This window comes from Falco cherrug, chromosome 4 (assembly GCF_023634085.1).
Source record: "Falco cherrug isolate bFalChe1 chromosome 4, bFalChe1.pri, whole genome shotgun sequence".
Taxonomy (NCBI): domain Eukaryota; kingdom Metazoa; phylum Chordata; class Aves; order Falconiformes; family Falconidae; genus Falco; species Falco cherrug.
This window is the reverse complement of record NC_073700.1, coordinates 27677546-27705139: the sequence shown is the minus strand read 5'-3', so window position 1 is coordinate 27705139 and position 27594 is coordinate 27677546. Positions and strand designations below refer to the sequence as shown.

The following is a 27594-nucleotide window of genomic DNA, read 5'->3' as shown; positions in this document are numbered from 1 at the left end:
GATCCTGCAGGGGAGATTTTGGGAGAGCACTGAATGAGCCTTTCACTATCCATCTCACAGATCATCAGTATGAGGATCTCCTGGCCTCACTGGGATGCATTTTCCACATCTGATACAGAGGTGTCATGAGAAATTCCAGAGTCTTGAGAAAACAGTTGAAAGCAAGCAGTTTTTCTGAGAAAGAAAAGCCCAGAAAGGCTTAACTTTCCCCAGTGACCAACTGGAGATACTCAGATGACTCACCTCCTTCTCCTGTTGCACAGCCCCTCAAGCTCCCATCAGCCAACAACAAGGACAAGCTGTCCTCAGCTGCCAGCACTGCTTTCTGCCATTACCATGTTCAGACTAATACTGGGAACAGCACAATTTCCATTTCCTCCCTCCAAACACTTAAAAGAAAGACCTACTTGGACCCTATGAGACCAAATTAAAGATTTTGGAGCCCTCAAGGAGAAACTTAACTTTTTTTTTCTTTGCTGCTTTTAGCATTGTCTGACAGTTTAAGTCTTTAAATAAAGGCCCAGGATCAAAGAATAAACTTTTGCGTGGGTTATTTGCATTACAAGGTACACTATGCACCACCACCATCCGACCAAAGGGATATTTCCACCAGAATAATTCACGCATATATGAATAATTCAGAGCAAACAAGCAGTCAGGCTCTAAGCTGCCATGTCCTAACACATTTAAACTCTCCACACCTCAGCAGCGCTGCCAGCCACCTTCCAGGCTTTTCTTGCACAGAAAGATGCTCCCACTCATCGCACATCTACAGGATTACATGTTTATGGGGCCTCAGCCCCATTTGGTATTTCCAATCTACATGAAAACCGCTTGCTGCTCCTCTGGCACGGCTTCACCAGAGTCACCCCCAAGCCACCACGCCAGCAGCACCTGAACCCACAGAGCCTCAGGGCTCTGCAGGCCAGTCCCACACCCACCTGCTCGTGGTACTCGATGCCCATGCTCAGTGTGTTGATGAGAATGGCTATCATAATCCCCCGGTTGAAGTACTTGCTCTCCACGATCCTCTTCAGCTTGCTGCCGAAAGCCTTCCACAGGCGGGTGACCTTGTTCCTCTCCTTGGGTTTTTTCTTCTTCCTCCTCCTCCTGCCCCGCTGCTGCTGGAGCTGATCTCTGTGGTCACCGTGCCGCAGGTCCTGGGTGAACTCGTAGACGCCATTGCTGTCGGAGTCACAGCTGTCAGACTCGCTGAAGGCAAACTCGGGGTCCTCCAGGAGGCTGGCACAGAAGGGACAGTCCTGCAGCTCGCAGGTCAGCGTGCCGCCTGGTGGGCTGGGCAGCGGGCAGGCGGCGCTCAGCCCTGACAGCCGGCTGGGTGTCCGCTGCAGACCTGCAAGGGGAGACAGACACCATGAGCCACCTCACACCCTCAGCATGGCGGATGGCCCTGTGCCCCCACTCGGCCAGCCCTAGGCCTGTCCGGGGCAGAGCAGCTTCTGCCGCATGCTCAAGTAAATGTAATACCCTAAAAAGCTTTCTAGCCATCTGCCTTACCAAGCAGCTCTTGCTTTGCATCATTTCCCCCTCTGTTCCCTTCTCCCCAAGCCCTGATGCCCACCCTCTAGCCCCTCCACAGATGCATGGCAGAGGGGCCTCTCTCCATACAGCATGGCAGCCATTTTCTGCACTGCTGCTGGGGGAAGACTGACTAGCACATCTCTCACTTTCAATTATTTTTGATTACATGTGACCAGGCTAACATCATTAGTGGTAATCTGAGCGCTATCAAGCTGTTACACCCAATTTAGATAGCGCTTCCATTTAGCTAATAATGAGGAAGGAGAGGAAGAAATGGACCAAAGGTGGCTACAGACCACAGATCACAGCTTGGAGAGTCACGTAGTCCCTTCAGTCTCCTTCATCCCACCTTCAGCCTTTAATAAAGCTCAGGTGGATTCTTTGCTTGAGGCACAGGACTGAGTGTTCAGGGTGTTTTAAAATCAAACACATTGCCACATGTTTTGTGGTGTGAGGAGAAATGCCGACTGCCCTCGCAGAGGCAGGGTACAGAAAAGAGTACGGACAACGTGTATCACGGATGATTCGAGTGGAACAGGAATCAAATTTTATTCCCTCATATTTAGGAAACAAATCCATAGTTTCTTCATATTTAGGGACCGGATATCAATGGCAGAAAAAAAATCCCCAACGTGAATGCAAGACCGCGAGCATGGAATCCTTCCTACAAAATGCCATTCAAGCATCAGCAAAAGCTTTCCTTGAGCTTCAGGGAAGTAAGGTGAGGGGACAGTTCTCCCCTGCAACATGGGCCCTGTCTGGAGGTTGGATGGGGACACTTGGATCAGGTTTGGGGAGACCAAGCAAAAGGCAGTGGATGCTCCTGGCTCTGGGCCCAGGAGCTTGGAGCTCACCCAGCAGTAATGCTGCTGATTTCAGCCACTCCTGGCTGAATATGTCTTTAAAGAGAAGGCAGCACCAAACAAAATAAAAGCACCCTGTTAGCTTGAAAACTGAGTTGTGACAAGAGTCAAAATACCTCTAAATACCTCTTCCTTGTTTGAATGTCACTCAGATATCACTGGCCTTCAAAACAGCCTTGCAGGAGAGGACTGTCCTGCTCCCGATCAATACGTCAAAGACATCAGGAGGATCAGATATATTTGCCCCTTTACTGAACCTGCAAGCAGCACCAGTGCAGCACTGCACATTAGTACAGCCTTTCCGATCAGGACTCATCTAACAAGGAAAGACTACAGCACAGCCATGGTAGCACAGATAGCAGAGGTAGTGGGCTTGCCAGGCATCTTTTAATGCTATCAAAGTGTTAAAAATTATATGAAAAACACTGGCGCCACAGATGTCTTCAAAATACCAGAGTCTCCTTGGCTGCCTGCTAAAATAACCTCACAGCATTACAGGGCACGAGAACAGGGAGGAACAGGCTGTACTTTATGCTGTTCAATTCCACAACAAAAGAAGGGAAGAGAATACTCTCTCCCACAATTGCATCTTTCCCAGCAGACACCAACCTTGTTTCCAGCTGGGACTGTGAGTGCCCTGGCTGCTAATGCCTCCTTAATGCTCTCAATTATCACTTGTGTACTCTCCTTGCACAAGTCTTGCAGTGAACAGGCTCTGCTTGTTGACTTGTAAGAGTAGAGATAGAATTAAGTGAAACAGCTCTTTACCCAAGGAGGCTGAGGCCAGGAGGGCTGGGAGAGCTTGTGAGCCCACCTCACCTTCCCCACCAAACACAGGGTAGGGATTTAACATGGCTCCTTTGCCAAGTTTAGGCTGGGATGGAGAAACATGAGATGGGAACTGTGCCTGGCAGAGCTACACTGTCACTTAAAGAGCCTCTTGAAGCCTGGAAGACACATCCATCATCCCTGCTGTATGAAGGTGGTTGCAGTGCAGAAGTGAATCCAATTTGGCCCTGTTGGTGTGGCAGGAGGGGCTGCGGCAGGAGTGAGAAGGAGGAGTGGAAGTGGAAAGAGCCAGAGCCACAGAGGGGAAGAGCTGGGGACTGACACATTGTGTGACAGGGTCTCCAGATGGACCCAGCTGACTTGCTTCCCTTCCCAGACCCTGTGCTCCTCAGGGTGCCAGATAAACCGCTGCTCACCAGCCAAAAGCTGTGGCATCCACCCCTTCCCCTAGATATGACCACGCTTCTGAAAGAGACAAAACAATTTCAGGAGATTTTTGGCATCCTCTGGGCTGAAATGCCTCTGTAAAAAGAGGATACTATAACTGCATTATTAATAACAACTCCATCTAACCTCTGCCTTTCAAAGAACCACCACAGGCTATGTGAAAATCTCCTAAGTCATCAGAGCAGCCCTGGGATGTCACAGCTGGGACTGAGATCCACAACTGGGGCTTTCTTCTCCTGAAGAGGACCCCCACAGCAGATCCCCTTGCAAGCATGAAGAACCAAACCTATGATTTAAGCACTACCTTCCAAGCAACAGCTCTTCGGCTCATCCTTGCTTTCCCAGTTCCAGATTTTTGCAGAGCCTGGGCTTTTATCGCAAGGTAAATACACATTCTCGTAATAACTTTCATTAACTTGCATAGTTAAAAACGAACCAGTGATTCATATAAAGCCCTTGCTTAACAACAGAAGAACGTTGCAACTAACCTTGCCCCCTTCTGCCCTCCTGCTAAGCTCCCAAGCATACAGAAATGTCTGCCGAAGGCAAGTTCTATAAACAATCCACTTTACCCTTTTGTATGGTCACTTGAAAAAAAAATTAACAAAGACAAGCCACCCAACATATTTGGCAAGCAACCTTTACTGTGACACCCCCAACCCCCAGCTAGGCTTGGTATTTTTTCAGCACATACATCACTAGGATAAATATTTGTGTCCATGCACACACAGATAAACAGTTTTGGAAAACACAGGGATTTAAAAAACACAGATGATGAGTTTGGCTTGAAGAGATTAAAAAATAGAACTTACAGCTTTTGACTTTTTACTGTTTGAGGGCTTAAGACCCTATTTTTCACCCTATTTAGCTCCAGCCATAAGGACCAACAGTATTTTGCAAAACAGAAACCTATGTGTTGCATGTAATCACTATTCCAGCAGTGGCTGACTTACATGCAAAGGGATACAAAACTACACTAACTAGCAGTGCTGGTGTGGCTGCAATCTGTACAGATAGGGATGGGACAGAGGTACAGAAGAGTCCCCAAGACGTTCCTCATTCACTGAGACTGAATGGAGCCCTACATCTGCAGTCCTATGTTTCTTCTGCAAATGGGGAAAGACGAAAGGAAAAGCCTGAGAGCTGTAGCTCTGCTACACTGCTGCCTTCACACGCATCCTCTGAGGACCAGCACAGAGCAAGACACTGCAGCAGCCATGAGCTTTCCTCCAAACCTCCTGCTTCCTCTTGCCAAAAAAAAAAAATAAAAAAATCAGAGGCTCAGGGGCCCCATCAGAGCAGAACTAGGGGTTGCTAGAAGTGTCTGGTTTGAGTTCATTCAGTGCCTCCCTGTTTTAGATTTCTTATGTTTCCTATACTTTATGCTTCTCCACCAGCTTCCACCTGCTCTTTCAAGGTACCATGTACAAGCAGGTGGGGATTCTCTGCTGGCAGGTCTGTTATTCACCAGAGATGTAATTCCAGGGGCTGCATAGATCTGTTTTTGGGTGGGAACAGCGGGAGAATCTCCAGGACATTGCTAAGCACATGAGAGCAGCTCAAAAACACATGCTTTGTAACCACAGGAGAGTGGCCTCCAGCAGTGGCCTGAACTCACTGACCATCCTGTCTCCTGCTTTACCCAATGACTGCATTAACAAGGGTAGAAGGACCAGAGGTCTCAGTCCCTCAACCTGTCCTACTTTGGGCTTCAGTGCTCAGTTCAAATAGCATTCACAAAATAGTCTCCATATTCAGCACCCTACACGGCTACAATCACTAACACCTTAACTCTTCAGCCCTTTGCACAGTTTTTCTAAGAAAAAACAAAAATCAGCTTGTTTGTCCTTACCATGCTCTCCTACCAGTTGCTGTAGCTTCCCATAAGAATCCGTGCTCAAGTTTACAGGGCTATTAACCATGGCCACAGGTGAATTACCATTCTTCTTTCCTTTGGGAACAGGAACAGAACTAGCTTTGCTAGTTGGAGAAGGCAGGATGGTAGGATAGTTCATGCTGCCATGGTTGGAGAGTCCGGCAGTCAGTTTGATGCTTGCAGGGACATTGGAAGACTTACAGTTCACTTGTGGTCCTTCAACATGACAGTCTGCATGGTAAATGCTGTGCACAGACTCCGAATCTGGAGGAGCAGGGCTCTGCAAGTTGGGTGATGGAGAAGGAAGCATCAATTGGCCTCCAGGTTTCATTACCTTGAGTTCCAGGTCGCAAATCTCAGGGTTGGAGCGTGGCCCCCGAGGGCTCCCATTGCTGATGTGATAGTGATGATGGTGGTGGTGGTGGTGATGGTGGATGAGGTGGTGTATGGAGGTGATGCGCTTTTTGCCTCGGTGGCTTTGCCCATTTGTGGTGCTGTTTGGGTTAACTTTTTTCCGGCGCTTACTCTGCCAGTTATTATACAGGCGTATTGTCCGCCGTTTCACCTTCCTGAAGATGTGGCAGATGTACTTGAGCAGCTCCTCGTAGCAGCTACCTGGCTCTGAGAAGCTGGCAATTGTGCTGTCATTGGAGAGATAACGGGCCCGCTGCTCCTGCATCAGCTGGTTCTCCCGCTGCTTTGTTTCAGAAAACTGTGTTGCTATCACAACCAGGCACAAGTTAATCATGAAGAAGGAACCAACCTGGAGAAAACACAGGGAAAGGAATTAGCAGGGACTTGACAAAACAAGGCATGCTCTTCACCACCACATGCTGTCTGGGCTTGAAGCATGGTTCTTAGAAATCCCGAGATTTCCAAACATGCCAAATCTCAGGGTCTGCTCACCAAATGTTATGTCAGCATGTGCCTGAGCTGCTAAATTTGCTCCTAAGCCCTGTTAAATTATCTTGGCAATGGCACAGAAAGCTGTTAACAGCAGCCTTCACCACTTTCCTTCCCTCAACAACGATGACATTTGCTACTAACACAGGGTGTATGAAACACAACGCAATCAGTTACCACCACAAAACAGATCACTAGGAAAGACCTGGCCAGTCTGCAAGGAAAGATGGTCTGAAGTTCCATTTGTGCTGTACTGAAACAGCCTCTTCTCTTTCTCTATCACTGCACACCCTGGCACACCCTTATTTTGAGGAAGACAGTCAAGGTCCATGCACCTGTGACCTTGTACTCTTCTATTTCACTGACACAGAGATATGCATCTCCAGGAGATTCAGTGCTCCTAAAAAGGCTTGATTTATTGTCTGGTTGAGTTGATGTGTTCTTGGGTGATACCAGCTTTTCAAAATAAAGTCCCAAGGACAAGAATGTGAAGTGACCTAAGGCTACATCCTTCCCTCAGCTGTTGAGTCCACAAACTGTTTTTTTACCAGTTGGGCTTATAAATCAGCCAAAGGAAAATGTCAGCTATTCCCATCAGAGAATCAGTGCCCTTAGGCGTGAAAAGGACTGACGTCAAGAAAGTGCCACTGTCAACATGGCCAAACTGTGCTGTGCTCAGTAGGAAACGTATGGATTTAATCTGGACCATTGTCTGGTGAATCCTCAGGGGAAGCTGTTGGGAGATGGTTTGCAGTGCTATTCTCCAGCTTGTAATATCAGCCTGGATACTGTTGGAGAAACAGCAAAGGTGCCTTTCCCAGCTCCAAGTGACTTGGAGATTAGTCACCTTCTGGCTTTTCTGCAAGGATCCATACGTAGAGAAGGGCCCAAAACGGTGGAGTTTGGATCTACTATGCATGGCCCATTGCTAAAGGCTCAAAAATCACTGGCTTCAGAATGCTATCCATTACCGGAAAACTCTCACACTGCTCTGATCCAAGCCTTTCCCACTGGTGGTGGGAGCTGTGGTGGTTTGACTTCCCAAGGCCTTTAAAACCACACTGATGAGGACAGTTATATATAAAGAATATCCAGCCACAAAACCACTTTGAAGCGCCTGCGTCCCATGTCCTGCCTGACATCTACATGGTACTTTTCCCTCTGGTCTCCTCGTGGGTTAAATACTTAACTTTTCCACAGATGTAGACCCCTGGAAAAGGTCATGCCCACTGTAAAATGGAGAACCTCGCTACCATGGGATGGCAGCTTCTGAAGGTAACCTCCAGAACCTCCAGTGAGTAATACTTTGTTTTTTAGGTACAGCAGCACCGTAAGACCTCAGAAAGGTGCACTGCTGTTATTACTGTTATTTAAAGGGCTCAGGTGAAGTTTAATAACTTGAGGACCCTTCACTGAAGTGAGGTGTCCTCTGGCACACTGAGGAGGCTAAAGGAAGGAAAGCTACCGCCTCTCCACTTTTTGATCTGATTAGCAGTTGCTTGGCCAAGGCACAACAGTCAGGACACATCAAGGTGACAAGACCAAGACTGGGAAAGTAAGAGGGAGGGAAGACCATATGGCTCGACAAGCTGTGACTATGCATAACATGTGACGCTAAAAAGGGCTGTCGTAGCCAATAATCTGTCCCCACAACCTGCATGATTATGCTTTACGGTGGGAGGAAGGTCTCCCGCTCCGAATCCTAGCTGGCTCTTCCCGGTGAAAAGCTCAGGGACCAACTTTACCCCACAAGGACAAAGAACGAGAGCATCTTGCAGTTCATACTTACTATTATAAGCAATATAAAATATATAAAATTGTAAAAAGAATGTGCATCCATCACATAATACATGATGTCAACCCATCCTTCCAGGGTTATAACCTACAGGAAGACAGAGAAAGAAAGCGTAAGAACGAAAGTCAACCAAAAAGTTAGTAAACGTCAATCTGATAGTGCTTGGTACACATCACTCCACAGAATCTCTCAGGATCCATCCAGACCTGCTGCACTTCTTTTCCCAGTTGGCTTAGGATAGCAGCAGTGTGTGACCAAAGGACTGGCCTGAATCTGGTACAATTACATGATAAAATATTTCAAGAAAAATCTGAAACACTAGTTCTGAGCCAGTGCAAAGAAATTCCAAGGAGGGATTATAAACAAAAAAAAGCTCTGTGCAGAGATCTGGGCTTTTACCTCAGGCTCCTGGTTTTGTAACGCTACCCATAAAATTCCTAAGTTTTTAAGTCCATTTCGTTTCTGTAACACCAATTTCTTTGTGATTCCTACTGGCTCACTGCTACAATGCATCACCAGTATCAGTGGGAAAGCATCTGAATGGAAGAGTTACTTTAATTAAATGTAGAACTGATTTCATACTCGTTTTCTCAGTCTTCCTTCCACTAAAAAAGAAGCTGAGGATTTAATTAACACCACACAGGCTGTGTGCAGAGCAAAGCGGATTCTGCCATGTAATTTACACTTTTTATTTAGATAAAACATACCAAACTCCTAGTGCTGTCTTGCTACTAGTCCTAGAGCTGAAATTCCAGCACAATTTCAATCAAAATCAAAGATCCAGTCTGAATTTACTTGCACTGACGTACTCTATATATGCCAAATGTGAGCCTCGGTGGTCCTAGCATAAACCCAGAACTGCTGCCTGCCTCCAATTTCAGTGGCATCATTCCTGATTTAAACCATCTTTGCAGTGAAGGAACTGTGAATCAGCTTGTCGTGAACAAGAAAAGGATCAACCCTTATCAGTGTAGAGGACTTTCTGTATGGTGTGTACAGAAAAGCCGATCCATAAAGCACTTGTTGTTGAGACAGTGAATAAAACAATGTCCTTGGCATAGCTGGAGCATCAGGGCAAAACACTTGCAGGGAAGTCAGGCATGAATCCTTGCCACTTTTCTCCTGTTTTTTTTACTCAAGGAGCTGGAAAAAGCTCCTAGATACGGATCTTTGGTATATGACCACGTCTGCAAGGGGAAAAGCATTGCTGTACTTGCAATCATCAGTACTCAGTTTCCCTAAGACTGTCAAGAGCACCTTGCATCAGCTTAGGGGTGCTGGAAGAGGAACACTGCCTACTCTTGATTCCTCTCACCCTAAGTCAAACATGGTGACGTCTTACCAGCAAGTTTTCAAACCCACCTCCCATGTTGAAGCACGCATAACTTAACACCCACCACGCAGCTGAGTGAGAAGCAGCCAGCAAATACATCTCCACACTAAAACCAATAAACATGATCTGCCAAGGAGCAGGTAGAAATTGTCCCTGCAGCTGTTCTACTCTGTCAGCACCGCTAAAGACTTTAAGCCATCAGGTCTGATGACATGCTGGCTGCATTCACACAAACTGCACCCACCTCTCCTGTTCCTCATCACATGCCTTAGATACTCTTTCATATCGCATACTCACCGCTGGTTAGCAACATACAGGTATCAGACAGCAACGTTATGGTTCCAGGGGCATGGGTTTAACAAAACCAAAAAATCCTTTTGGTCAGCCTGAACCCCAGATATCAATCTGTGGTAGAAAGTCTTCAGCAAGAGACCCATTTTTTTGGTGTGGATGCAAGTGCTCTCATTCACCCTGGAGTCTGAGAAGGGGTTAAGCTGCCTGGGCAGACCCAGGCAGTAATCAGCCTGTTCAGCAGTGTGAAACGGACAAGCAATCAAACTGGAATTGCCCTTTTCTGCCTTTCCTTTAACACGGTTGAAACATTTATAGAGCACAGAGTTCTTTTCGGCCACATCCCTTGCCTGTGTAGGTTGTGCACTGCGGCAACAGATCATCTCTTGCACTCAATGCCTGTGTAGGTTCATGGGGAAGGTAGAGGGATCGAGTTAGGAGGTGACACAAGGCTAAACCACATCACTGCCAACTACCCAAGAAATAGACTCCTTTGTGCTGTTCCAGGTTCCCTCCCTTCCTTACCCTCTATTTGGATGGGCACTTCAGAGTCAGGCTGCCACAGCAGGTACTCCATCCATTTACACTTGGGTCTGAAAAATGAACCCAGGGACTCCAAATGTATTGGATACATCTCTTCATCAAATTTGCATTTGGCTGACAATTCTCAAATCAAAGGTATTAAAACGATTGAACACATAGCCCTCTTTACAGAAGGAGTTACCTGAGGGCTGCTGTTGGGCTTCTGGCAGGCACTGCCAGCTCCCCACCTGGGAAACAGCTGCTGAGACAAGAATGAGGGCCAACCAATATTTATAGAGGTATTTTTCTTGCATGCTAGACAGCACTTTCAGCAAGAATCAATCAACACACCACATTTCTCCTCTGGAGGGCTGAAAATGCTCATCTGTCTCTCAGAATATTTAAGATGTAATTAGAATTTGCATTATTTACTACTCACTTGTAAACCAAAGGGATACAGGAGGGATAAACAGACTGCTGGGCTTTTGTTCTCCTGTTTGATGTTTTATGGATTCATTCTTGGACTCCTCACCCAGTATAAATGCAGCAGTACCTAGGGGAAGGGTTCCTGAGCTGCCGAGGATTAGACAGCGCTAGCAATCCTGTAAGAGAGTGTGCTTACAGGCCTCTGTCTTCTTTTTTCAATCAAATAGCTCTAGAGAAATGCAGGACGATACACATACATAGCTACCTGTCTGGACTGAAACAGTGTCAGTGACCATTACAGCCTGATTCTTGCCATGCTGTGGACTTCTTGCCTGCTGTCCTTTACAGTGCTCCAAATGACTTTAGGAGTACGTTTTTACCTACTCCAAGAGCTCACCGCATATCCCCAGCAATGCCTTGGTGTAAATGGGAACCAGACCATTTGAATTTGCCAACATCTGGTCTACACAGCACAAACTAAACTCTTTTACTCTTTTTGGAACCAAGTCAAAGGCATCTGCACTGGTGCAAGGTTTACTGCTGCAATGCACGGTTTGATCCTATACACTTACGCTCAGACCAGATGAGCTCAGAGGGAAAACTAGCAATTCTCGCTATTCTCCCAAGAACACGGATATATTTTTTCAGCATTGCTTTGCCTGCTGTTCCTCCCTTGGGGCACCCTGAATGCAATATCACCTACTGTGCTAAGCAGAAATGACTTCCTCCTCTCTTCACTTTCCAATCTGATTAACACAGTTGACTGCAGCTCCAACATTTGGCCCTCCAAGCCCTTTATAGATGTCTTCCAAGGACCTGGAGCACCTTTCTTCTGCTTTCCAATCTCAGCAATCCAGTCTCAGTAATTAAATTCTGTTCAAGCCATGGTTGTTCACAGACAGACATATTAAACAGTTTCTCCAAACATACCAGTTCAAAGCTTCCAAAAATGCAACATACAATTATTTATCGACAGAGATAAGACCGCAAGAAACAAGTTTCCTAATTCTGCTCTGATGAAAAAGATGCGCAAGATACGTGGCACACTAAAATTGGCAGCTGCAGGGAAATAGCTGAAAGATTCAATTAAGATGATTGGCAGGGTTGTCCTGGAGGGTGCTGCCAACTGTAATCACATGCTGCAGACCCAACGGGAAAGGAGACTGCCCCCTTTGCATGGGGAAATGATTTTGTCTTCAAATGACTGAGACTCTGGGCAGAGGACAAAGCTGTCCTCCGGCCCAACAAAGATCCTGTATGATGCTCAGTATGATTCTCCTTGCCTGCTCATTCAGTTTTTTACCTCTTACATGGCACAGGCAAGGGTGTGATAAATCATTTGTCTCCCTTTAATACCTATGAGGCCACGTACTAAAGCCCTGAGTCTTCTGCCTAATCTTCTCTCCCATCACTACAAGAATTTAACAGAAAGCTCACTGAGGTGAACATGAAGACAGATTTTTATTTCATTGATCTTTGGCTTAGACACCATTCATGCAGTCCCCAGTTAGGCACTCCCTGGTCCCCATATTAATATGAGCGGTATGAGAGTGGACAATCAGATTTTTATTTTTTTTTAATGTCTTCTGTCCTGTGATTCTGATCCTCCTGTTTTTTTCACGCCACAGTAATTTCATCAGTTGTAACAAAGATGCTCATCTGATTTATGGTAGCATAATCGGGACAGAATCAGGTCTTTAGTCAATCTAAAACTCCAGAGTGAAAGTCACAAGGGAGATGTAGATTAAAATTAACTCAGACCTCCTCATTGTTCCCAGGGAGAAAGGAGGTTTACATTATTTTTTCTGGGGTCACTTCAGAGGTCTCTGCAGAACAGTTTCTTTTATTATGTCAAGAAGTTTTCATCATAAAAATTCTTGTCTTTGAGCTCTGCCAAAATTTTTGCAAGTTCTTGGCTATAATCCATTCAAGAGCAGGTTATTTTTTGCTTTAGTGTCAGTTAAGAAAACAAAAAAAAGAATCACCTGGGGGGAAAAACCCAACACCCAAACTGCAACCCAAACTACTTTAATTAGCAAAGTCAAACATTGAATTACTTTCTGTGTATTAGAAAGCACTAATGGCTAGTGCCAGATGGACTGTTGCAGATAGAAATCAACCTTGAGGTGCCTCTAATCAATCGAGGAAAGTTTGGAAAATTACTGTGTGAAGTGAAGCTGGAAAGATTATAAGAACAGAACGCACAGCATACAAAACCGCAGCCTTGCTTTGCAGCCTGATCTTTCTCATGGCAATATTTTACTTCTGTGATTACTTCAACAAACTTCATTTGTAGAGACAGTCTCCCTAAGTATGAGAACCAAAATCTCACACTTTGATCAAAAGCCCTATAAAGCATAGCTTTGAGAAACAGACATTTCCTTGGTGGCTGAGTTCAGAATTGCAGGTGCTTGTCCAGCTCAGCGCCTGGCCAAAGCAGGACACACAGAGATACAGAGAAACCCGTGTTTCCAAATCATTTGAAGTGTTCATCTTAATTGACATCTGTAGCTTGCACTCAGCCACCTTTTCTTTGGCCTAAACTGGGTCCTTTGGGGACAAGAGGGGCATTATCTGCATCAAAATCAGTTATAGTGAACCAAACAGCAGCTCTGAGGACTGCCACGATTATTTGGTTTTATTTATTTATCTCATCATTTCCTTGGCCCTGTTGCAAGTTTGTTGTGTGGTGGGGTTTTTTTTGGTTTTTTGTTTGTTTTTTTTTTATAAACCTTATCAAGACAAGATCCAATGATATAAATTGAGAGCTATTAATTACTATGATGGTCTCAGTAAGCTTTATAAGGCCTTCACTATTCATTGCTCTTATCTATGTATTCTGCCCTCCTGGGCATATTGATTTGGCTAGCAAGCACTGACCAGTGAATAATGGAGTATTCCTTTTCCATATACAGAGTGCTTGGCAGCTAATCAAATCACTATTTTTAAAGTCAACTTCCAATTTTAATTATTTCCTCATGACACGTAGCGTTAAGTAACCTCTGTGGTCAAAAAACCAGGTTTTATTATAGTGAGTAAGGAATGTCCTTTGAACAGATGCTTTTCCTTTCACTTTGAGGACCTGCTTACTTTCCAAAGTGACTTTAGCCATTTCTTTATAAATTGAATCTTGCAAACCATGCATCTGCTCTGAAAAGCGGCCCAGCAAAACAGAAGAAGGTAAACTGTGCAACCTTGCATGTCTTACATTTGTGACCTCTCAAATTTGTTCCACAGAAATGAGATATCTGGTCAGTGTTACTAGTTCACAGTGAACCTTGAAAAACAGAGTGCAGCCAGCGTGCAATGAAGTCAAACACATCCCTGTTATTGGTGGCCCAAAACCTCACGGAAGTCAATCTACAGGCTTAAAAATGGCACAAAAACTTCTGCTACAAAAGGAAGGTGAGTAGCTGTCTCTGTTTCACACTAAATAATGTAAAATCCTCATCTGATAGCAAAACATCACTGATTTCAGAGCACTGCTGCTTATAACAAATCACAGCTCAGTCCATATTCATGAGGTTTGATTTACTGTGATAATTATCCTGTCTTCATTGTTTGTGTAAAGTATCTTATGCACAGGGAACTTATTTAACTTCAGCAATAATGAGTCCATTATCATAGAAAGTGCCATAAATCAGTTTTATATCAGAGCAAGGCTGAAAGATGAAGAGTCTGCAATGAGGAGAAGGGAAACAAAGCCAGACTGAGATCCTTGTTTACAGATGAGTGTACCATTGTACCAGCAATTATATGAATGACAGCGCTTCTCCAGACACCACTGTCTGGAACACAGCAGTGGTTTAGGGTACTGGGCCAAATGCAAAAAGCAAGGACTTTTGTTATTTGTATATTTCAAATTATATTAGAGACTATTAGGGACAAAGGATGTATAGCTTCAAGCACAACCAGCCCTCTGTGCAGGACAATGACACAAAGCACATTTCAGGTGTCCCAGTGTCTAAGCTTTTTCCATTCACACTAATCAGACTGTGCGGGGTGTCTCTTTCGCCTGGATGGGTCTGCCAACTCAATGCAGTCTGGAGAGAGTTGTGTCGGGACGTCAGGGTAATGGAGCTGAACCTTTCAAGTCTCCCCTAGGCTATCTACAACTCACAGTGCAAGGTGCAACAGCAGCAACTGATCATGGAGCAGGTTTGGGGCAATAAAACAAAATTAAGATTTCCCTGTAAGAACTGTGTTTGATGTACCTCAAGACCAGTAGCCTTTTCATCACCTAACTGGACTCCAGATCAGGCCATGGCTTGCTGCAGGCACTCCTCTTTCTACTCTGAACACAAGAATCTAAGATTGAGGTAGGATGAAACCCTTCCAAAACTACAGAGGTTGCGGTAGGTTTCTGTGCCATGCTGGGTCCCTCCAATACCTCCCATAGGTTAGCAGGCCCTGGCATCAGGATGGCCTCTCTGACTTATGCAGTATGGGACAATTCCTTCTAACCTTCAAAATGAAGAAGATTTTTCAAAAGCAACTAATCCTCTTGGAAGCACACTCTGAGGTGCTTTAAAGGGGCTGGATATTTTTAGATTTGGTATTCAGCATGAAAGCTCTTCAAATGCTGAAAATTATGTTTATTTCGCCAGCCAAATTAAAAAAAGCAACACCAACAAAACTCATACCCCATCATTTCCAGTGAAATATTTTTGGTGATCCAAAACAGATTCAAGTCTAGTGACAAAGCATCATCTTGAAGCAGTGGAAATTAAAAGCTTAGAACTCTTTTCTTGCCAAATTCAGCACAGATAAGCATTGTTGACATGTATCTCCAATTTAAAGAATGAACCATTTAACAAAAAAAGTCCTTTTGGCCAAAAAATTATCTACTCAATGAACTCTGAAAACACTGGGCACCCAGTGTGACAGCTGCTTCTAAAAAACATGGCCCACAAAACTACATTGCATGCATAAATAAAATTGCAGTTGAAAGCCTCAGGCTCTTTCACTTCTTTCTGCTTCAGCATGCCTTTTGGCTGTTCCCCAAAAACATTTAAGACTACTGGAAGCAGAAGAACAGAGGTTGCAGCAGACAGGCAAGCAAGAATATTAGTGGCATCTTACATACAATACTTTTGAGACACTGGAGTAACCATTCCTGAGTTGTCATTTTGTAAGGAACTTGGCTGAGCTACCCTGGGGTCCCAAGCAACTAAGCAAGAAAAACAGGTCCCCACAAAGGTCCCTATAAATATCCATCTGAGTTACAGCCCAGCTAAAAGGAAGATGTGCAAGTAGAAACAAGAAGAATGACCCCGCCAATTCTGTCCTGCCAGTAGGTTCCAGAGCAGAGGTTTGTGCTTACTCTAAAGGAAAGAAATGGTAGAGCTTCAGGTCTTGTCTCCCCACACGACATCTTTTCTTGACTGAGTGACAGTATAGATGAGGAGGGACTCCAAGCTCATTCTTGCACTTGGCCATAGCAGAAACACATTGAAGTGCATGTAATTTTTTCCTTTAATTTGAATGGAAGATATAGTTCCCATTACAGATTTAGCTGAAAGATTTCCAGGCAGGGGAGTAATCCTCAGGGAAGGATTTAAATCGTGATGGACAGAGCCTGAAACAATGTGAAGCGGGCAATGGCTGTGGAACAGATCAGGGCATCAAACAATAGTGAAATGAGACAAATGAACCTTCCCCTTTCCAAACATGACATCTTCCCCCAGTCCCTGTACCTTCTCAGCTGGCCCAGCCACAGGCACAGCTAGGAGGGGTGCAGATCCTGGCAGAAGCAGAGTCAGCAACACGGAGACAAAACAAGCTCCTCATCAGCACATAGCACAGGGTCAAAAATGAATAAATCCATGATTGGATTGAGAGAGCTTACACAAGCTCCCAGTTTTTTTTTTTTTTGACAAGCTAGAGCACAGAAGAGGTAACTTCACATCCAAACAAAAGGGCTATTTCAGCAGGTGGCCTGCAGCACACGGCTGCCACTGCCAACTGCTGCACCTGCTCAGGCAGCCTGCCATTGCTTTAGGAGTAAAGTGTCTGCAGAAGGACAAATGAAGGAAGAAGTGCGTGCATCAGTTCCCCTACTTTCCCACCCCAAGCTGGTTCTCTCTCCTGAGCTGGTCATCCACCTTGGTGGCTGTAACATACTCCTAGCTTTGGTGAGACCAGGTGCAAAGAGGTTCTCCACCTAAGCACCCTATCAAGACAACACCTTGAACTCTTGCTTCTGCTGACAGTTCCTTTAATGCTGCTCTATTTCCAGACATCTTTCTTCAAAAGGTGATTCAGCTTTTCCTTTCTTGGGCATTCTTATCATGTCGTGTGCCTGCTGGGCTGTCTTCAGCTCTTGTGAACACAGCCAGGCTTTTCTTTTTTTTCTTGACAGCAGCAAGGGGGGTGCTGAATGCTAAGCAGTCTCCTCTGAGAATTCCCTCGCTAGGGCCTTCTGATGATGGGCCAGAGATGTGTTACTTGTATGACTTGATTAACTTGTTAACTGAGATGTCTTCTTAAGCAAAACCTTGTAGAAGCAATAGGCACTCAGAACAACATAAGCCAGAAACAGAATCGTGAATCTGAGAGCTGTACCCAAGTATGAATTTCAAGAGGGTCCTTCATTAAGGAAGCCCCTTAGGAAATGCAACTGCTTCTGAAACAAACATGAAGAGGCCATAGAAAAGGTAACTCAGCCACACCAGCAGCGTCATAGCTCCTCTGAACTGCCAGAGAAATATCTCTTATTTGATAGACTTTTTGTGAAATGTCCATGTAATTTTTCCCATACATTTGCTCTCAGCGTTCAGTCCTTACAACTATATCCTGGAAGGAGGCACAGAGGAACACCTTGTTCCCTTGATTTCATCTTGGTTCTGCCTAGCTGATGGCTATAGCTCCTTCAAATTTGCCTCACTGGTTTTGCCAAAAGCATTGCCTCCTGATGTAACATGCTAGTATAGGTCTTACTTTTCTGCAAGTCAGACATGAAATGATCCAAGCGATGTTCTGTGGTTTGCAAAGTAGCCTAAATTATCTCTTCTTCCCAAACCGTGCACCTTAACAGCCATCCAAACCTCTTTTAACAGGATTTCTGCATTCAGGCCTGGCTATACTGAGACTGATGGCTAGGAAGGTGGCAGTGTTTTGGTTGCTGTACTCAGACTGTCAGTAATTCGAATTAAATTGGACTTTGGTTAGGTGGGTAATTCATCATTTGCAGTGTGACAACAATACCTGTAATTACTGCTCTTATTGTTGCGGCTGAAATTCATGTGCAATAAAGGGATCTTAATATCATGCCAAACCTCACAGTTAATTTAGGTTCCATCTCCTTTCATTTATTCTGTAATAAGCTAATTAGTTCACATAATTTGCCATTGAACATGCCTTTGTAACAAATATATACATGAATTAGCCTATTACACAACAAATGAGGGGAATCAAAACATGAATCATTTGCAGGATTACATAAGGAATTATTATCCTTTCAACTAGATGCAGCCATCATCTTTATTCCTTCAAGATTTTTTTATTTGCACTACGTTGGTTCTCCTGTCCAATGCCTCTGACTTACTCTGCTTGGAAGGTCAACAATGCATTTCACTGTTTGGTATGCCCTGCTGCCAGCTCTACTTGCAAGTAAGGATCACTACCATGAGGTTAAATGTCTTTCAGCTTGGCTGCTTAAATCCAAATTCCAGCAGCTGAAAGAACTTGGCCGTACTGCCAGCCTCCTGGTGCACCCTTCGCAGGGATGTTTTGGCGTAGAGATCTTCAGATTTCCCTGTTGAAGTCTGCTTTTGGTTTTGTTTGTTTGCAGTCCGCACAGTATTAAACTGTGCCCTTGGAAACTCTTGGGTATGACTTGCAGTCACTGCACTTGGAAGCTTCCTTCCGAATCTCACCTGTGGGGCTCATTTCACCAACCTCCCTTCTGACAGGTCTTAAACCATGCCAGATTTCCAACTCATTTGGGATAAATCATGAGGGATGCTCTATCCAGCTGAGTGTTAAGATTGCCATTATGCAAACTGGAGGCTTGCCAGACCTTGAGGTTCAGTCCACCATTATAACTCTTGAAAAGTACCACATATTCATTAATCCCCAGAAGGGATCAGGACAATTGGACTTGTCTCATCCAGAATAAAGCAGTGTGCTTTCTGCCCAGTAATTCAATACTGACTCACAGGGAAGCTCCTGAGTGACTAAAACCATCAGTTCTACTTTCTGCACTACTTACTTTAAGTCTCATCTAACTGCTGACCTGGTGGTACACAGCTTCAACTATTAAATGTAATGAGATCACAACTCAATAGCTTTATTTGTTAAATGTTCTCTGCTTACAGCAATTGTTTTGATTTAGCACCCCACCTCTTTCAGTAATTATTTACTCTTTCCATATCAAAGGTAAGCAAGCACCTTACTCCCAGCTGCTGCTGCTTTACCTGGAGTTACATTGTTTTCAGTTTCTAAAAGTGAGTCCTTCTAAAAGGAATAAAGATGTAAGAAGAGGTTTTGGCTAGAAATACTCTTTAGCATTTGGATGGCCAAAGCAGCACTAAAACCAATCATAAACCTCCTGGCAGCTGCCAAAATGATCTATGAATACAATATCCAACTTTGCCAGACACTCTGCTCTGCGCAAAGGAATCTGTTGAAACCTCTGCTGCGGCTGGTGTGTTCTTCCTGGGTTAAAACTGTACATTTTCAGGCTGAGAAAATGAAATACCAACACGAAATGAAAACTTTCAGCCTGCAAAAAGGCTCTGGAAGTAAAACCTCTCGAGAAGCACCCGCTCATTTTCAGTGCACTAGCACAAGCACTCTGCAATGCATTGCCCTCTGCCCTTTCTCTGGCAAGAACATTGCTGCCCCGTGGTGGGAGCCAGACAGGACCTCCTGGGCACATCCATCAAGCTCTGTCAAAGGACTATGCAACAGCAGAAAAAGGAGAATGCAAGTGCATCCGGAGGTCTATCTACTGTTCTTGCTCTGATTTCCTTCTTTCCTTTACTCAACACTCACTACCAGTCACAAATATTCAAAGTTACTATGGCAGCTCCTCTCTTGACATACTAATTCCAGGAAAGAACCAAAGCATTTTAAAAAACACAGCCTAGTAGAAACTTGGGATCTGTCTGAACCCTTCTGGATTTGGTTTTAAGCCTCTGACACCAGCAGCAGTGTGATTCGGGGTATGCTACTGCGACAACACAAGAGCAGACAAGATGCCCAGAGCAAGCAGTCACCTCTTTACAACTCCCAGATGAAAATCTGAAGTTATTAAGTTCCTATTATAATAGGAAACTAGAAGCAAATTCATAAATGGAATCGAGAGCTCTGAATAGGTAATTATTCATCATTAACAAAACTAAAAGGAGAATTTTCTTCTCTTTCAGGAATAGATTTCACCTACACGTCAGGAGGACAAAATAAAACAGGGCATCTAGCCAAAAGCAGAAAGAAATTTGTATTAAAAACAAAGTGCAAATTAAAAATGGAAAACAGTACATGGATAATTTAACGTAGGCTAGCCCTAAGTGACCATAGCCTTTGGACTGTGTAGATCAGTTATCCAGCGTTCTAGAACTACAAATGCTTTGAAAGCACTTCAGTTGGTGGAGTGTTTTTGTCACCTGTAAAGGCTCCTCCAGTCTGAGCTAGAAGCACTTTGGTCTCTAGCGAAAACCTGTATAGGTGTGGATCAAGACGGACTCAAATTCCATGTGAGTAGTCTCTTTGCAGGTATTCTAGCTGGAACAGACTTCTTCCTCCCTCCAGCACACCATACTACCCAGTATAACCCTGTAACTCTAGAATCAAGCCCAAACCAAGCCATCGAGCTAGCTGCTGCATTTTAGAGTGATACTAAGTCTAGCTTAAGGACTTCATCAACACTTTCCATTTCCCGATTCCACAGCAATAAAGATCCTAACTCTCAAAAATCCCTGGGATTTATCCAGGTCTGATTTGCAGTGCTAGACCTTGCCATACTTTTGTCTGCCTCAAGAAGTCTTTTCCCCCCTCTTCCAAAATGCACTGAAAAAATGGCTGTTCTCTCCAGATGCTCTCTTGCAACATTTGTGCGGCTTATTGCCTGATTAATTTACTCATTGTGTCTTTAATTGCAGTTTCACACAGGTGCAAGCGAATTCCTTTCTCCTCTGACACATCTACCAAAATCTTTCCAAACAAAAGATGACAAAACAAAAAGAAACAGAAAAATCTTTATGAGAATCTTACCTGAAAAATAGCTATCCAGGCATATCCAATATTATCAAAATTGATAGCTCCGTTGTGTGGGTTTACATCCCCTGCCATGCATACATTGTAATACTGGTTCCAGTTTATGCAGGCATTCCTGCTGCTGAAGTCAGGGTTGTATAAACTTGGGGTGTAGGAGTCCATGCTCAAGGTGCACTCCACCTTGTACTCCTTCCTGTTTGGGATGTTGGAGCATTTCTGCATGCCGTTCTCACGATGCGATGAGCAGATGAACGGGTTCTCCTCCGCTTCATCTGTTCGGTAGTACGGATGCAGGAAGGTAAGGTTGTATGTCCTGGAGGAGGAAAAAAAGAGAAGGATGAGAATAAATGATACATCCCTTGTTTCAGCAGCAGCTAAAAAGCACTGGTCTCTGTTTCTGGTTTGGGTGTGTTATTTCTCCTTTGCCCTTCAGCCCCATCAGACTGGGGACAGCAAGCCCCTACCTCTGTCTACAAAGCTTTTTGCATCCTGAAAGGCACCAGTGATCTTTCAGTTAAAGATCAGCCTGAGTTTTTTTCCAAGTGAACAAGGCAGCTGAAAGTTGAAATGAGAGGGTATCAAGAGAAAAATCCCAGCAGGCCAGGTGTGTCCCAAAAATCTAGGGAACTTCTTTCTATCTAAGGATTCTAAGATAGCCCTTCTCATGCTCAGAACATGCTTCAGAAAAGCTGATGGCAAAGCAGCTTTCCAATAAATTTGCCCCTCAGCATGACTCTGTGATGAGTGAGCTGAACTAACAAGGAGAGATCCAGCCACAGGCTACCTCAAATTCCTTCTGTACTTACATAAGAAAAACTAAGAGCTCACATTAATGGGAACTGTATGCTTACTGCATATCTGATTTAATTGGCCTGGATAAAGTTTATGGCTCTGTTACAGCTAAGATAAGCAAGTGCTCTAATTGCAGCATAGCAGGGATGTGCCTTTTCCCAAGCTATGCTCTGGGGCAGATCAGCGAGCAAACTGAGCCTGGGACTTTTCATGCTGTTTGATTAGTATTAGTGAGACCCACTGACACGCTGCTGAAGCACTATTCAAAATGAGAAGGTGCAAAGTCCTAGAGCCGACCTTATCTGCTGTGTTCAGAGCTGCAGGGATCTAAGATGCGATATAATCAGTCAGGAGATAAGGGAAAAGACAATACACAATTATACGACCAAGTGAGATATGGGTAGAAGATAAGCAGGTAATTCTCCAAGCCAGGACAGCTGTATTTCTATCTGTTTCTGAACGTATCCAACATTTGGCTCTAATGAGTACCAAACTAGTGTTATTCCATACAATTGCTTGAAATTGCTCCCCGAAACCCTTGAGTCAAGCAGGAGTCACTCAGCTATTGCACTTTGAGAGAACAATTGCTGCAGGGCAGAGCTGAGGGGAAATTAACCCTGAACAGCTTTCCCAGGGAATTTGGTTCTCCTCCATCAATGAATTACTTGAGATGGGTGTTGAGGGTTCATCCAGCTTCAGGAATAGGCAAGTGTATTTAATCAGAGGAATTGGGCATTGTTCACTGGTAATTAAATGTATTCACCAGCTATTCCCCTCCCATTGCACAGTGTACCCACACTTCTAGACAAAACTGCAATATCTTCTTCCCGGTTTCTATGCCTTAGATTCAAGAGGCAAGAAAAACCTGAAAAATGTTTTTCCTCCCAGACTGCCTAAAAGCCTTGTCCTTCCCCTCCCACGAATTGGTTTCAGTTGGAGGAAATTTCCATATGAAACAAGCTGAAGAAAAGGCTGAGTGTCACCCTAGCACAGTGTTTGCTAGTAGATCAGATACTACAACCTGCAGAGTTTGTCACGCAGAGGGGGGTACTGCAAAGGCTTGCAAAGGCTTAAAACACACCAAGGCACGGGGATGAGTCTGGGAGTGCTAGATTTTGGCAGAGACAGCTGGGGAACTTGAGAGAAGAAACAGAGGGAGGAGGAGAAGAGACATCTGAGAAGTGACTTCTAACTCACAAGCGGGAGGCAGCTCTGTTTTGGGCTCAGTGAGTATGCAGAGAGGGGCTTAGTTCAGATGCAAAGATGCTCTGCACCCTCAAATGTGCTGGGGACCTCACCACACCTGGGACATCTCTGCTTACAGCCATAGGGCCTGCCTGAGCCTGCTCACCCACAGAGGTTCTGGGAGGGCTCTGCACCTCGACACACAATGCAGTCCAGGGCAGAACCATGCCAGCCTCACCAGGCCCAGGAAGGACATTTGCCTCTGAAACCTCCAGGCTGGAGAGTCTATAGGTGCGTGTCCCACTAGCCTCCTCCCAAGGAACTCAGCAGCAGGTACTCAGGAGCTCTGAAGTCTTTCAAATAGGACATCGGGATCAATGGTGGTGACGACAGGGGTCTAACAACCCCAGAGTAAGCCTGGACTATGCTGTGCACTGCCTGATACACAAGGCAGTATGGCCACAGGACTCTGGCGTACGCCCAGCTTTGCCAGGGCTGACTTCGCCACTCTTGAAACCAGGATTTTGTGGGTTACAGTCAAAGAACTACTCTGAGTCCCTAAGGTGGTGGCAGGAGAGGTCTCATTTGGTACCGTCTAATCAGAGCACCTGGACCTCCAGCTCAGGCTCAACAGATCTTTGCAGTTCTCAAATCCCCAGTGTGACAAGTCATGCAAATGTGAAACTTTGTTTGGGCAGCTCAGTGCCCAGCCCCGGTCCTTGCAGTACAGACAGCCACAGAGGTGAGTCTCAGACAGTAACCTGCAACCCTGAAACTACACACTGAACATTCAGCCCCTGCAGCAACGCTGTGTGATCTCAGGAACATCCCTTGCTCTTTCTCATTTCCCTTAAAACAATGCTGACCAAGGCTCCCTGATCTGGATGTGCCACTCCGCTGACATACTCTTTTAAACTACAACTGATCTTCCAGGAAAACCTGCTCTAGAGCCAGGTGAAACTACCTCAGCAAAAACTTATTTCCTTCACCACCCTGGAAACAACACCAGCAGCAGAAACCTCCTGATCACAAACACCTTTTGGCAGCAGGCAGGACAGGAAGGCTCAGCGCACCACAGCTTGTGGGCCAGTGTAATTAGGATTCTACCCAGAGCAAAGCCGGACTTGCAGAGGGAGATGGACCATCTGGAGGGATGACTGTGTAATTAGCAGCTATGGCTGCACAAGCTCCTTTCCTGGGAGCAGTTTCATGTTTAGATGCAGACACACACATGCCTGTGCCAAGAATGCTGACCATGGAAGAAGTGCTCAGACTGAATGGCTGATGCACCAGCACGACGCTCCACTCCGACCTCATGCCCAAGCTCCCCTGTGAGCTGCCTCTCCCACCATGGCACAATATACACAACGTTCAATGCCACACGTGACTCCGCATCTGTCTGCCCTCCCAGCCGCAGGACGCTGGCACATATTCATTATTCCAGATTAATCATCTTTATTTCAGCCCCCAGAGCTGATCTCTGATTTCCAGATACGCCCACCCCAGCTAGGCAGGCTGGACAGGGACCCAGCTAGCCAGAGTGCAGTGTGCCCACAGTTCTGCTGGAGCCCATGCACCCAGTTTCATTGGAGAGTAGAAATGCAACCAGGCTGCGGGAACCTACAGGACCAACCTCCCCCTCACGCAATGGTTCTCTGTTCATGACATACTGCAACTAGAAGGGCTCTTGACAAGCCACATACACAGATTTGAGAGGCTGCATGTTTCCCCATGAGTCACTGTTTAGGAAGCCTTGGGCTGAAGAAGAAATACTGCCTGCAGACACAGTGCCCTGGGCTGTGATCTAATAAGCTGCGTAGAGAAGATCCGGGCACAGTCTGGAGAACCAAAAGAACGACACACTTTGGTGGCTGTGGGAGGAAAATAAAACCAGGAAAACAAAGCACAGCTTGACTGCAAAGAGTGGATGAAGGTTGATTTATTTTTGCTGCTGCCTAACTGATCTTATCCTCCCTTTTTTCTGCCTTGCTCATTTTTGCAGTTGCCCCCAAAAATAATTTACAAACTAAAAGTCCTCCCTGTGACAGGCCAAAATCAGTCACATGGGGCCACTTTCTGCACAGCCCTTTTCAAACCCTTCCTTCTTCCATGTCTGCCCCAGGTGCAGCGTAACCACGAGCACCTGGCTGGCTGGGAGGGACCCACACATGCATGATGCTCTGCCACCACCAAGTACAGTTGGGAAGGGACACACCAAGTGGCAGCAAGCACTGCTAATTTAAGACCTTCTCTTTGTTCCTCTGCTTAAAGACCTTTCTGGTAAAACCAAAAAGGGAAAAGAAGGAAGGAGAGCAAGGATGAAAAATGAAATTGTTGCAGAATGAGGGAATCCCCAGTATCCACAAAATAAATCAATTTGCTCTGCCAAGACCATCTACCTCCACGTGAAGGCCGATCGGACTTTCTTGTTACTTGCCAACAGGTATAGTCCAAATAACTTATTGATGGTAATGAATCCACAAATCATGAGACCTTTGTGCTCTGGGGCAAAGACATGAGAAACTAAGCCCTGGAAGGAATCTTGTTATCACATTAGAAAGGATTATCACCCTTTTCTTAGCCAGCTGCCCAGTGCACATCTTTCTCTGGGCTTGCAGCAGCTTTACAATGTATTTTCCTTTCCCTGTCCCTTGGCATGTTCATGTGCAGGAAGAACAACAGTGGGGCAGGAAAGTCCATTGTCTCCCTTGTCAAAGGAGGCCGAACAATTATTCTCTGCTCCATCTTCCCCCAGGCTCAGTCCTGCCAGCCCAACCATCCCATGCAGGGCATCATCCACAGCCACTGGAGTACAGTGTGTGTGTGCTGAACACAATCCTGCTACAGCTGTATGAGGAGCAGAGGAGGAAAGGGAAAAGGTGGAAGAAACTCAGCACCAAGCAGGATCGATTCCCTCCAAGAAGAGGCTGCTCTCTGGAGGAAATCCTGCTGACAACCCAACGTTGCAGCACAGAGTGATGCCAGGAGGAGCAATTAAACAGAACTCAGAAGTACCTTTCAGACAAACTCAGAGCTGTCTGCCTTGGCTGTCTGCACCTTCTCGCAGCTCTACAAAAGCCAAGGAGCCAAAGGCAGTACAATGCCAAGCAGGTACGGAGTTAATTAAGACTGAAGTACTCACATTATAACTGTCCTGCAGCATTAGATAAATACACAGCATTTCACATCTCTCCTGCTTCTAACCCACTGAGTTCCTCGAAAGGCTCCATGAGGGGGGAAACGGTACTCTGCGTAACAACACACAAGTAAGGAGCAGACCCAGCAGCAAGAACCCAGACAAGCTGGGGGTGACCAGTTCCTTTATTTATGGTGATAGCAGCTTATGATGGCAGGAGGGAGCCAGAAGGGCTTCGTGGGGCATACACATCCTGGAGATCTTACAGATAAGCTGCTGGCTTTGCTTGCTATTCCCATGCATGCATACCAAGCCTTCCTCACAGACCAGACCACGCAAAAAGCCCTTGAGAAATTCCCCTTCCAGCTCCCACTGCCAGGGATCTCCTGCACTTGCTCACAGAGCCGTGGAGACCAACCTGGCGCTGCTGTCCCCCAGTGCTGTGCAATGCCAGGGGAAGCAAAGAGGTGTCTGAGCCACCAGGGCCCTCTGGAGCACCGCTCTGGGCTCCAGTGCTGGCTGGGCAGGGACAGCTTCTCACATGCCCTGAACAGCAGTGACCCACTCCAGTTTATTGTTTGCCAACCTGCTACTGCAACAGCCCAGCAACTGCCTGTAATTCTTTCAAAGTCACCTCTCAAAGAGAGTCCTTAATAAAACAACCTCCTTCCAGCATGATACTGCATTGCAACAGTGCAATTTTCAAAGGGAGAGAGAAAGCAGGTATTTTCAGTGCACCTCAAAGAAGTCCCCACATTTCTATCAGAATGTACTATATTTAAAAATAGTTTCCTTACTTGAAGCGGCCAACTTTCAAGGGGGATTTAAAAGAAAAGATTTCAACAGGAAGAAGAATGATGGCAAAATCAAAGTCAACTCTTCCATCTGATGCCTGCTGTAAAGTTGAATGGCCCAGAAAGCTGCTGGCAGTGAGTGTGCAAAGAAGCATGCAGCAGATAAAATATATTTGAATCACCAGTCTCTGAGCAAGCTTACACTTCCTTTTCTCCAGAAAAGCTTTGGGGTTATGACCCTTCCTTGCCTGGCACCCTGGATTGTGTTCAGATGCTCACCCTCACTTTCAAGCAGTTCTATTCCCATCTGGGAAGGTTTGACAGCCCCACCAAGGTGATCCCCACCAATAACTCAGGTCTTCCCCTTCACAAGGCTGTAAAGAAGATCTGAGCCAGGACCATCACCTGCTCAGCCCCAAGCTGGGTGCACAGCATGCCTGTCCATCCTCCAGCCCCTTGCAGCCTGCCGAAGGGGTGGTAAACACTATTTTAGACTGAAGACACCACCACTGGGACTTAGTAGACAAAACTAAACCACCAGAATCTCACTCCCCCTTTCCTGCAGAATGCTACTCTATTTACTTCTAACCAAACCCAGAGCTTAACATTAGCCCTGCATCCCCTGGGTAAAGGTTTTATTGTTTCTGTTCTCTTTGGCAGCTCTCCCTGGAAGCGAATGGGT

General features: G+C 45.4%; 1 protein-coding gene across 1 annotated transcript in view; it reads right to left on the bottom strand.

Annotated features, from left to right (window-relative positions):
• The window catches only part of CACNA1H (calcium voltage-gated channel subunit alpha1 H), a 126933-nt gene that overhangs the window by 83208 nt on the left and 16131 nt on the right, over positions 1–27594 (bottom strand). The window contains exons 5-8 of the mRNA XM_055709680.1: positions 21003–21318; positions 8210–8302; positions 5494–6280; positions 942–1354 (exon numbers count right to left, since the gene is read on the bottom strand). Coding sequence (XP_055565655.1) covers positions 942–1354; positions 5494–6280; positions 8210–8302; positions 21003–21318 — 1609 coding nt within the window. The remainder of the gene's footprint in view (positions 1–941; positions 1355–5493; positions 6281–8209; positions 8303–21002; positions 21319–27594) is intronic.